The sequence below is a fragment of the Charadrius vociferus genome, unplaced genomic scaffold (assembly GCF_000708025.1).
Source record: "Charadrius vociferus isolate BGI_N301 unplaced genomic scaffold, ASM70802v2 scaffold430, whole genome shotgun sequence".
NCBI lineage: Eukaryota > Metazoa > Chordata > Aves > Charadriiformes > Charadriidae > Charadrius > Charadrius vociferus.
In genome coordinates this window covers 1,309,757-1,321,715 of record NW_009646541.1, presented here as the reverse complement: position 1 = coordinate 1,321,715, position 11,959 = coordinate 1,309,757, and the positions used below count along the sequence as shown (strand labels likewise).

Sequence of the window (11,959 nt, the reverse complement as noted above, 5' to 3'; positions counted from 1 at the left end):
CCCGATCCCCCTCCACCCACCCCGTCCCCCACCGCCAGGGAACTCCAGGGGCCGAGGCTGACCTCCAGCCCTCCCCAGCAAACTCACCTGCGTATTCCTGAGGCAGCATCGGCCGGCTTATAACTTTCTGAAAAGTGGTAATCCACTCCAGCTGGTCGTCCTCCGTCTCGCAGGCGAAGAGGAATTTCCGATCCGGGGTGACGATGGTTATCCCGTGCTGCCAGTGGTTTCCCTGGGTGGAGGGCGGGAGCCCTTCCAGGACCTTGTAGCTGTTTTCCTTGCTCCCAATAAAAACTTCTCCTCTGGCGAAGGCATCCTAGGAGGCAGCGGAGCGGTGATGCGGAGGGCAGCAGGACGCGTCTCACCCTGCTCCAGCCCCACCACCAAAGTGCAGCAGCCGAACACCGAACGCACCAGTCTCCCCACAGAGCCCCACTCAGCTCCTCCCGTGGGCACCCACAGTACGGGACCAACACCCGGGATCCAAAATTCAGCTGCAGGAAAATCTGCAGCTGGTCCACGGGGTTCCTGAAGCATTTTTGGTGAGTGTCTGTGCGTGGGGCTACTGCACGCTGAACATCGGGCAGATCCAACCAGCAGTGATGGCTCTGTGCCCTCTCAGCTCTCCCACCAGCCTGGGATTCACCACATCATCATCATCATCATCATCATCATCATCATCATCATCAATCATCATCATCATCATATTATTATTATCGTTGTCATCATCATCATCATCACCATTGATTATTCCCAGCAGACAGCCCAGGCACCTTCATCTTACCAGGGGATCTTTGAAATACATGAGCCGTCGGTCATCCATGGTGAACCATCGCTTCTTGAATCCCTCTGTTTGCTGAAGAGTCCAAAAATGCAGGATTACACACCAAAGCAGCGCAGCTCCTCGCCTACCGGGCACGACTCGGGAGGATCGGGGCACGCGGAGGAGCCCGATGAGTTGGGGGAGATGGGGACAGGCGGCTTCTGGGCCACTACGGGCTGGCACAGCAGGGCCCAGGCCAGCTTGCCCACCCAGGCGGGGCAGTGAGAGGGGACACGGGGTGGTTGCTCTGGGAAGCGGGTCTGGAGTTTTTTAATGTTTGCTTCCAGGTGGGAAAAGTGTATTAACGCATTGGCGGCATTAAGGCTTCACCTCTCCATCAAGGGTGGGTCTGTGCCACCAGCAGACCCCTCTCAGCCCCACACAGAGCAAGACTCGTGTTTAGAGGGACGACTGAAGTGCGCTATACCCTACCTTTGGCCCCGTTTTCTCCATGTACCCTTCCTTCAGGTAGTTTCTAGAAAGCTTTGGCACCAGCTGGAGCAACCGGAGAGAAGAGAAAAGAGGAGAACGTCAGACGGATGGAGCCGGGGGGTCGCTGGGCGCGCGGGGCAGGGCTGGGGGTCAGTGGGAGGACAGCCCACCCCGCGCTCGCCCCAGGCCCCGAGCCCACCCAACGGCTCTGGATGGATGGACGCGTCAGTCCCACTCCTCCACAGCGCGCAGAGGAGTGGGGGCAGAAACACAGAGCATCTTCCAGTGCTCCACCAGCAGCTGCCAGGAGAAGCCCCCGGGCCAAATCCCACCTCACCGGTCCGCTCTGGCGGTGCATCTCCTCCACCAGCCCCAGCAGGAGCTCCTCACGCAAGCCCTGAAGTATAATTTGCCTGAGAAACCTCATTAACACGCGCTGCCTGTGCACTCCCCCTTCCCGCGGACAGTGCTGACAACAGCTACCCGCCCCGGGGATATTTTTAACGCTGCTTAGTGGGAACCAGGCAGTAGCTGTGAGATCTTCTCAGATGCCTCTAAAAGCCTCTTGAAAGATGATGAGTCCCACCAAAACCAGGGCGGACGAGCCCGGCCGCGCGCCTCCCCGCCCCTGCTCCTGCCTTTCACTGAAACAGGTTATTAACGGCTCCGCGCTCCCGCGACACCTAACTCTGCCCAGCAGCAGCTCCGGTCGGGCAGGCGTGTGCCCTACAAGGGCAAAGACACCCCAAAATACAACAGCCCAAAGAATCACACAGCATCTTCGTCTTGGAGCCTCTGTGGTGGGCAGCGAAGGGCTCCGCAGGCTCGGCAGCCCCGGCGTTAGGCTCCCGGGACGGAGCTGGGGACACTTTGCTCATCACAGCGCAGAGAGGTTCCTCCACGCGGCAGATGGGTCCCCGAAGCATCCTTGAGAGAGGGATCCCCGGGAGCTCTGCCTCCTCAGCACGGTGTGAGCAATTCATACCTCTCTCCCACATTTACCCTGGCTCCCGTTTAAATTTAATGCCTTTGCATCGCTCTGACGGGGTAAAGGAATCATAAATTAGATGCAAATGATGGCAACACCCAGACTGGAGCCTCCGCGTGTACACAGCCCAGTCCCCACAGAGGTCTCCCCAAGCTGAAGGCTATGAAGGGTTGTTCAGTATTTCAAGGTTGCAAATTAAACCTGGCTAACCGTTATACTCCTCTGTGTCCTTCAAAGAATAAATGAAGAGAAGGGGATGATAAGTAAAACTATAAATAGCTTCTCTCCCCCCGAACCCGCCGGGGTGAGCGTGTGAACCCTCTCACCACCCCCCGGACAACTGGCGCCTCTGTCAAGGTCGGGGGGGGGTTGAGGCAATTCGATGCAGATGTGCCAACCAACTTTAACGGCAGTAGAGGATATGGGGCAGAAGCGATTATGGAAAGCACACGCTGCACCACGACGGCACTACCGCCGGCTAACGAGGCTGCTCTTACGCTTTTTCCTATTTCCCCAGTTTAACGTCGTATCAGAGAACGGTCAGGTGGGACAGCTCTTCCCTCTCCTCCCCTCCTCCTCCCCAGGGACCGGGATGATGCCTCTCGGGGGTAAAGGCTTTGGCCAGAGGTCCTCGGGGGGCACGGGCCACCCTGCAGCCCAGTGCCGGCCCCGGGCCACCACTGGACTCCTCCCAGGTGATTACCAGAAGGCAGGTAATGCAACTGGATTTCAAAATCTAGAAAGCCAAGGAGGTAACAGAGGAACCACCACCACCACCACCCCCCCCCAGTGGCCTGACACACCACTGGCAGCACAGTCAGCTTGCGCTGGTACTGCCTCTGCTATTCCATCAGTGAACGATAATGCAATTAGCAGCTCCAGCTCCCGGAAAACACAAGACAGAGACTCATACGCCAGGCTGCGCCGGGCGGCACGCAAGAACTCATCCCCGAGGCGCGGGGATAGCACGGACGCTCTTTTGCCTTCCTCTTTTCTACCTTCCAGCCTTTGTTTCAGCTTTTAATATTATAGCAACGATTTTGGGGGAAGAGGCTTAAGGGCTTCTGTACGCGTGACAGCACTGGAGTTACTCACACGCCCGGCTCACATTTGGAGTGTGAACATGTGCACACACACACACACACACGCAGTTTCCCAGGCGGGGGGCTGGTACCCGGTGCTGCACGGGGACCCACCACCATCGGGTCAGCCCAGTAACTGTAAAACACGCTGAAGAATGGAGCCCTCTCCAAGCCCTCCAGCTTGTTAACAAGATGCTAAAAATGAGCAAGAGGGGAGAAAAAAAAACCCCCAACCAACCCAGACCCTGCAGGAACACTCACATCGACATCGCTGGCTCCAGGGAATGCCACTTGTAAGTAATGAAACCGTGCTGCCCGGATGGCGTTGAACCAGTCCACTATTTCCTAATAACGAGGGAGAAAAGCACAGTGAGTTGCGCAGTCTGCACATAAAATAACACGATCCTGCTGCGTTTCATCTCCCCTGTCGCTTTGTCCCACATGGCAGAGCGCAGTTTAGCAGCAGTGCTATAAAAAATATAAATACAGACATAAAAGAGAGCAGCACAGGGGTGAAGGATGGGGAACGTCCAGCCTGTCCCAGGCTCAGGACATGCACGGAGCGCCGCAGCCTCCAGTGAGCACCGAGGGGTTTTCTGCAGAGGGAAGGACTTAAACACGTCCCTGAACTGGCAAAAGCAGCGTTCGCGATGTGGAGCCTGGGTGCAGCGCTCGGCTGGGCGCAGAGGCAGCTCGTCCCTCCGGCCGCCACAAGCAGGACACGCGAGGAACGCCTGAATCCCACCCAAATTCTGAGGCCTTAGCAACACGCTTCAGTGTTTTGTTAAAAGAGTGGCCAAATATCTCTGTATATTTGTACTCCAGTCTATCAGTCATGTCTGCAAGTCCACCAGGGACAAGTGACGTGCCAGCTTGATTCTCAGATGCTCTGGCACTTCTACCTTGCCTTGGTAGAAATCTCTCTTTTTTGTGTGTGGGGGGGGTTCCCTCTGAAATAGTTGTTTCATAACTTATTTGGTTTTAAACTCTTCTTTTCATTTGTCTCTGGTGAGGCCCGCAGAGGTTGTGCTGCACTGGATGCCTTTTTCAAGGTTTTACTGGGAAATGAGAAGTTAATTTTAAGTGATGCGCAGAGGGAGCTCTCAGACAACCGCCTCGGGGTCTAAAGGTACGGGCAAAGGAAGGGCGACGGCCGCGCTGCCCGCACCGGGACGCTGAGCTGCGGCGAGAGCGATGCTGAACTGTCCGGCTGTCAGTAACACACGTGAAGCTTCACCCATCGGGGACGGGTCTGACGAGCCAGACGATCCCAAAATAAACACCGTCACCCCTTTCAGGTGAGGCTGCTGTAGCGTAGGAAAGACCATGTCAAAGTGGAAGTCGGCCTTCAGAACATTTAAACTTTTTTATGCTTTAAAAATGACTGGGGAATAAAACAAAAGGCTCTTATGTGTAATTTTGGAGATCTCAATTTTAAGGAGTTGAGTTGGGCGTATCTCAAAAATGGTCCGACGTGACAAACAGCCACCTGCTAAAAGTTCACATGCTTTGCTTTGTTAAGGCAGCAGCACCCGCAGCTCTCCCAGCTGCTCCCGCCGTGGCTTCCAGGAGAAGACCTGCAGAGGGAGCTTCAGCCCTGGCCAGGAGCTCGGCGTGGTGGGAAACCCACTCCTGTGGCTTCCTGAGCTCCCAGCGCCAGCGGGAGACCTGGGGGCAGCTGAAGGCCGTGGGGCTCCAGCCCTGGGCCCGCAAGAGGGACAGCCCTGGTGAGGGCGGCAGTCCGGGTGCCTCCGGCAGATGGGGCAGTCTGCATGGAGCCATCACCCCACATCTCCAGCTCCAGGAGGTGCCTCAGCTTCACCCCGGCTGGCTCGGGATGTCGGGTGGTGGGTAAGAGCTAACAAGGGACTGCAAGAACATCCTTTAAAACGCTTGCAGCCCAACCCCATCTTGCCCTGCCCCTCCAGGAACCCACTGTCGTTACACACCCGCATCACGAAAACACCCAGATATGCCCATTTTGAGCAGGGTGCTGGGACTGGTTTCAGTTTCCTGTTTGCCATCAGGACACACCGAGGAGCTGACGAAGCCACCAGGCTGAGGTCCCGCAGGAACTACATCTCCAGCCAAGACCTTGAAGATCATCCAGTGCCACCCCCTGCCCTGGGCAGGGACACCTCCCCCCAGCCCAGGTTGCTCCCAGCCCCGTCCAACCTGGCCTTGAACACCTCCAGGGATGGGGCAGCCACAGCTTCTCGGGGCAACCTGCCCCAGGGGATCACCGCCCGCACAGGAGAGAATTTAGTCCTAATATCTCATTTCAATCTCCCCTCTTCCAGTTTGAAGCCATTCCCCCTCGTCCTATCACTACATGCCCTTGTGTAAAGTCCTTCCCCAGCTCTCCTGTAGGTCCCCTTTAGGGGGGGGTATTGTATCATGAGTTCTTCTGGGGTATCATCGCCGAAGAGCCAGTGGAGAGCAGCATGCGATGCTCCAGATTACTGCTGAGCTCCTCAGCGGGACAAAAACCCCAAATCCTTCCCTGGTGGGAGGCCAGCCAGATCGGGGACAGGATTAGGTGGGGAGGGATCAAACCCCAGAAATATGAGACAGGAACCTAAATCAGGCTCGAGCGCTTCGGATCGGGGAGAGGCAGCACCTCTGGGGTACCAGGGGACACCCTGCGGCTGCCGGGGGAGTACGGGAGGGAGCAAAGGGCAGCAGGAGACTGCAGGCGAGTCCCAGGGCTGCCTTCGGTCCCAACGGGTGGGGGGACACCCCGGGGGGTGTCACCTTCCTGCAGCCCTCACTCAGCCGAAGGGCAGAGCGATTTCAGGGAAGTGGAAAGAAATCCACCCTGGGCGTTATCGGACGGCATCAGCGCACGTCCTGCCAAGCCACCGAGACAAAGGCAGGACCACCGCGTGATACCTGCGAGAATGCTCCTTCCATGAGCCCCCAGCAGAAAGCTCAGCATTTTATCCCCCCCAAAACCCCAAATAACAGTAAAAGCTTGACTCCAGCCCTCCCAGCTGGGCTACGCGGACCACCAAGGCCCAGCAAACCACAGACGTGGGCACGACAGTGGGACGCAGCTTTCACAGGAAAGAGCTTCTTCCTTATTTCGGTTCCAGCTGTGGCCGGGGACGTACCCGCCAGCGACGCCGCGGCACTTCGCTGTGGTAACGCCTCACCTGGTGCCCAGCGGCGCCTGCTGCGTACCGTGGGACTTGCCTATCCCACCAGGCAGAGCCGATGGAGGGGAGGGCCAATTCGGGTGCAGCCCTGCCGGAGCAGCTCCTCCGGACCCGCAAGCGCAGGGAGCGAGAGCCCGCGGCGCTGCGGGATGCTGAGCCGGAGAGACGCAGCCCGGTGAAGGCATCCCGGTGCGCGCGGCACGCAGAAGGCACGCAGGCACCACCACGCTGTGCTGCCGCCCACTGAGCAGCAAGAGCTGCGTAGGTTTAAGTGGTCATCATTGCTTTAATTTTATAGATAAACATATATATGGGGGGGAGGGGGGGGAGAGAAAGACTTCCTTTATATATCTACATACAGCAGCACAGACACAGGCACACATTCATCTCTGTACGTCTGTTATACACATCTATGCATGTGTGTGCATGCGTATTACACGCACATTTCTGTGCATGTACAAAACCAGGCGATGCCGCTAATTAACCCAAACCCAGCGCACTAATTGCCTCCTGCCAGGGGTGCCTGCACCGCGCAGGAACGCACTGAGCCTCTGCAGCGCAGCCCTGTGAGCGCGACGGGCATCACCCGGTGCCACTGCCACCGCAGCCTCAGCGGCAGCAGAGACAACATCAGCTTTGCTCACCCACAAGTGAGGAATATTTTGCTTTTTGGTGGCATTATCAGCATACACAGCCCGGAGAGGAGCGACTGCCATGAGCACACACTGCTTATCCCCAGCAGCTGCCGGGCTCGCCGTGTCTGGGTGAACAGCCGGGAGAGGGCTGTGCTCCGAGACGATCCCGCAAATCCCTGCCGTGCCAGTCCATGAGGGATCGGCCCCAGAAAGCCGCTCTGACAGACAGGGCGCTGAACGGGATGTAACATCAAAGGCTGAAGGCACCGTGACAGCCAGAGGAAAGCGGATGGGATGGGAACACGACAGCTCTAGGCTCTGATTGCGTGGCTGCTCCAGGGCTGCTGACACTTTATGGGGAGCTCAAAATATTTCAGGGAGGGAAGAAAGAGATGAAAATAAGGCTGTGAGATGGCATCCACTGCAAACTCGCCCGGGTCTGCTCTCTGCATGGACACCAGTCCGTGGAGACAGCACCCACGGGGCAGCGCGGTGACTGCCGCTGTCCTTCGCGGTGGCCCCCCAGGAGGGTTGGGACCTCCTCACTGCCATGGACTCCACGTCCTGCTGTCTTCCTGCAAGTGACCACCCCACACCCGTGAGCCCTCTTCTTCACACCTCCCTTCAGAGGCACGAGGGCATCAAAGCGAGGGGATTTATTCCAATACAAACATGCAGATTTGCATTTCATAAAGTACAAGACAGGCAGAGAAACAACCAGTTCCTCACTTCTCCTACAATCCAGTTCACTCCCCTTTTCTGAGTCCTTGGATTGAGCCCACTAACTTTTCATTGCTTCATTCACCTCATCTCCTTCTCCGGGCACCGAGGAGCCTGCCTTAAAAAAATGCCTCTTGCCCCTACGTCTAGTTGCAAGTGGAGGAACAGCAATTTCTTCCATTTGCATCTTGTTATTTAGAAGACACGGGGTTTGCAGCCTCTGTGCTTGGAAGGACGTGACAAACCTGCTCAAAGCTGGTTGTGCATCCTGTACCCCCATCCCTTCCGCACCCCCAACAGTTCCCAGCGGGGTCAGAGCTGGTACTGAGCAGCATCAACCCCCAGGACCACGACCCAACCCTTCTTGTTACCTCCACGCTCTCACCTTGCCATCTTCATGATAGACAAAGATGTTCCTTGTGCTATTGTCCTTCAAGTAAGTGATCTGCAGTCCGTGTGGGTTCCCAATTTTTGCAGGCTGGAAAGTTGCATTTAGATGTTCGATCTTCATAATTGCTTTGGGTTCTTTTGCCTGAAAAACACAGCTGAGTGAGCAAACACCTGAGAATTGGCTTTCACACCAGAAAGCAGCTCACTTGGTCAGAAAAAACTCCTGATTGAGGCCATTAGCTAAAAAAAACCCTGACTCCCAGCCCACAAAACTGCCTGGCGATGAGATATCAGGGACTTTGCTTGGGTGTCAATGAGTGCTCTCTGCCAGCCTGGGAGAATGTTTTGTCCCCCAAAATTCAGCAGAGTTCAAGGGGAGAAAGGTTTCAGCCCAGAAGCAAGATGGACAGGCCAAGTCTCACAGGAGGATGTTGTGCTATAAAGACAAGTCTGTCTCTTCACCATGCCTCCTGGCTCAGACCCCAAGATCTCCTCTGGCCTCTTTACCTACATGTAAGTGACCAACGTTCACACCAGGATGAGCACTATCAAAGAAAGAAACCCATTCATCAGACTGCCAACAGACCAGGATGCGTTCTGCATCTCAAGCACCTCCAGCCAGTTCATCCTTGCCCAAGAAGATGGAGGATTATACCCCTTGTCAACTGTAGACCTGGGTGCTAGGCTGGCAGGGGCACCATGCCCACGTCCCCACCAGTCCTATCCTCTCACATGAGCCTTTGGCTTCTGACTCTGCTCCTCCCCTTGCCCTCCAAACGGTGAACTTTCTTTTCAGAGGAATAAATATATACCTTACAGCCACCTCTTGGATGGGTTAGCCCAAGGGTTGGCCTGGATCAGGCCCTCCAGGCACCAATCCCACCTGCACCCTCTGTGGCAGGTCACCTCAACTTTGTAGGGCAGTTTGTCTTCCTACAAAACACCTCTAGAAGTTTACCACCCCTTCAGGACTGCACCGAGGAGTGAACGAGTAAGTGTGAATAAATCATCCCAAAAAATAAAGATCAGGCTTTTGGTAACAGCAGTTTTAGGGCACAGCCAGGGGCCAGCGGTGGGTCGTGTGGTGGTGCTGTTGTCCCCAGCACCACGCGGAAGTCGCTGAGCTGGCGGAGGCACTAATGCCACTTTGGGAACTTGGGGACTTGCCGCGGACACACAGCCGTCGTGGGTGACCATGGCGGGGAAACCCCAGCAAAGAGGATGCGTCTACACAGCGCCGTTCCCACCATGGCTATGGTCAACAACGAAGCAAAGCAGTTTTAAACTACCAGAGCAGTCAATACTGACTGAATGGGGACTCCTGGGACTTTCACTTCTCCCTCGGTAATGACTGGCTCTCTCCTGTCCATGAGATGCAATTGCATCACACCACACCAAGACGGTGCTACCGAAGCTGGCTGCTGGGCGTGGAGAAGCGTGGATGCATGTTCCCCTCCTCTGCACGGTGTGGCTCATCAGGACACCACGATTGCATCAATTACTTGAGAAAACTGGCTGGCGGCTTGGACTGGGCTGCTCTCGGCTGCGACATTCAAGAGAGACTCAAAGGGCAGAGGAAACACCAGGGCTTCCTCCATTACATGGTGCGGAATAGTAGAGCGTCTCTCCATTCTTCACAAATGCAATCTTCATGGTAAATAGCTCCACTTCTCACTTACAACGAATGAAATGTGCTCTGGGGAAAAGGACAAATGCTTCCACCCTGCTTGATGCCAGAACAGAAAACTAGGGAGCTCTTCCTCTGGATTGCTTGCCGTGCCACGCAAAGGAGGTCTCAGACCCCAGTGACCAGTGTGAGGTGGTGATACCTTCACCATAGGCTAGCCTGTGGGTGGAAACCCACAGCAGCTGCATGATGCAGAGCCAGCGCTGAGAAAAACTCCCTCATTGGTGGTTTAAGAAAAGCCTGATGGACTTTAAAGGGCAACACGGCAGGAACACGTGAAATGGCCAGTTGGGGTGTCTCACCATGACTGCGGTGGTGGTGGTGGTGGACCAAGAGCAAACCCTACCAAAGAAAGTGATGAGCTGTACCTGGTGCCCTTGTCCTGGAGCGATCGGGGACCCTGTGCTTATGAAAACTGTACAAATAAAATGTTGGCCTAGGCACGACCTGTTCAAAGATGCTCCCACAGTTGCGATCCCCTGTCTGCACACAGCAGCCCCAGGTACTCACGTCATTTTTGTTGAAGTACTTCAGTGCACCTTCCCTCTCTGATAACACGAATTTGCGGCTTAAGAATTGCCCATTGTCGCGTCCTCTCTTCCACAGAAACCCTTCTCGGTACCCTGCAGCAGAAAGCAATTGCTGAGAACCAGGGATAAAACACTCTGGTTAAAAAAAGAGATGGGGTAAAGAAAAGGAGAAGAGCTTCGACTCCAAAACCAAGCAGACCAAATGTGTGGCTGGATTGCTCATGGCATGAACAAAACAGGCCTTCTCCTTCACGTTTGCCTTTCTCACTCCGCTCTTGCTCTTTTCCAACAGCCTGAGCGTCACAGATGTCCCCACTCTGACGATGTGGAGGCAACGGGCCATTTCCCCCGTGAACCCGCGTGGGAATACAGGCAAAGCCCTGGGGAGCCGGGCTGTGTCCCTGCCGCAGCTCCCGGCGCCAGGGATGCTGCCCAACTTACTCACGTTAACTAGAACTTTTGGAGCAAGGGAAAGGCAAGTGAGATCTGCTCTCCTGTGCCGACGCTACTAAAAATTTAAAAATGGGGTGTTTCCTGTTGGGGAAAGCGTTTCAGGGTGGATGGCTGTATCCCAGCAAGCCACAGAGACATTTTTCACATGGAAAAAGGAGCAAACGCTTGCAGTTCTTCCCACTGACTTCAGGACACTTTGGTTGAGAAAGCCACCAAGCCGGCCTCAGCGGTGCAGCCCCTCAGAGCCCCCCCTCCAGCCCCCTGCAGCCCAGCTGGCTGTGTCTGCCTCTTCCCTCCCCCTGGATGTCAGCCCCACGGGCGGATTCACTGCTCCGGAAGAGCTCTATTCAAAATACACATGCTTTATTTAAAACTCAACAGAACCATAAAGAGAGAAAAAAGAATCTAGAAATCATAACTCCTCAAATCGGAAAAGCAATTACGGCTGATCAGTGCCAGCACCTCCTGCGGCCACAATGCCCAACTTATTTCACCAGTTTAATTGACACCCTTATCTTAAATGCTTCAAAACGAAGAAACCCCAAGAACTGTCCGATATAAGCTTTGTGAATATTAACAGAGCAGTTCGATGGTCATCTTCCATTTATTTCAGATATAATTATATAAAAGTCTCACTGAGAAAGTGTTCCCTTTCTCTCTCAGTTCCACACTTGTTAGGTTTTTGTTATTGGCTCTCAGGAGCTAGGATTTTAAAGTTAAAAATTATATGGTTTATAGCAACTTTCAGCTAAATAACTAAACTTTTTTTTCAATATGCGAAGTGGCTCTGGAATCAGCGGGCAGCCTGTCTGCCACGAACCAGTGGTGCGCAGAAATGCCTCGTTCAACCCGCTTTTCACTTGTCCGTCCTGATGTACGATTGATGAAAAGATGCAGAAAAATCCCTCAACCAACTCCTCAACACCGACTCTATAGGTACAAGTCACATAAAATGTTTCCATGCCACAAAAACCTAAAGCAAGAAAAAACATGCACACAGACACCCATTTAATGATCAGAAAAGACAGGAAGAAAAGAGTGATATTGGCAACAGCTAAAGA

At 54.8% G+C, this 11,959-nt stretch overlaps 1 protein-coding gene across 1 annotated transcript in view; it reads right to left on the bottom strand.

The window, feature by feature from the left end:
• The window catches only part of ADAP1 (ArfGAP with dual PH domains 1), a 47,291-nt gene that overhangs the window by 689 nt on the left and 34,643 nt on the right, over positions 1-11,959 (bottom strand). Inside the window, exons 4-9 of the mRNA XM_009885798.1 lie at positions 10,426-10,538; positions 8,224-8,370; positions 3,587-3,670; positions 1,256-1,318; positions 785-856; positions 88-316 (exon numbers count right to left, since the gene is read on the bottom strand). Of these exons, the coding sequence (XP_009884100.1) occupies positions 88-316; positions 785-856; positions 1,256-1,318; positions 3,587-3,670; positions 8,224-8,370; positions 10,426-10,538 (708 nt within the window). The remainder of the gene's footprint in view (positions 1-87; positions 317-784; positions 857-1,255; positions 1,319-3,586; positions 3,671-8,223; positions 8,371-10,425; positions 10,539-11,959) is intronic.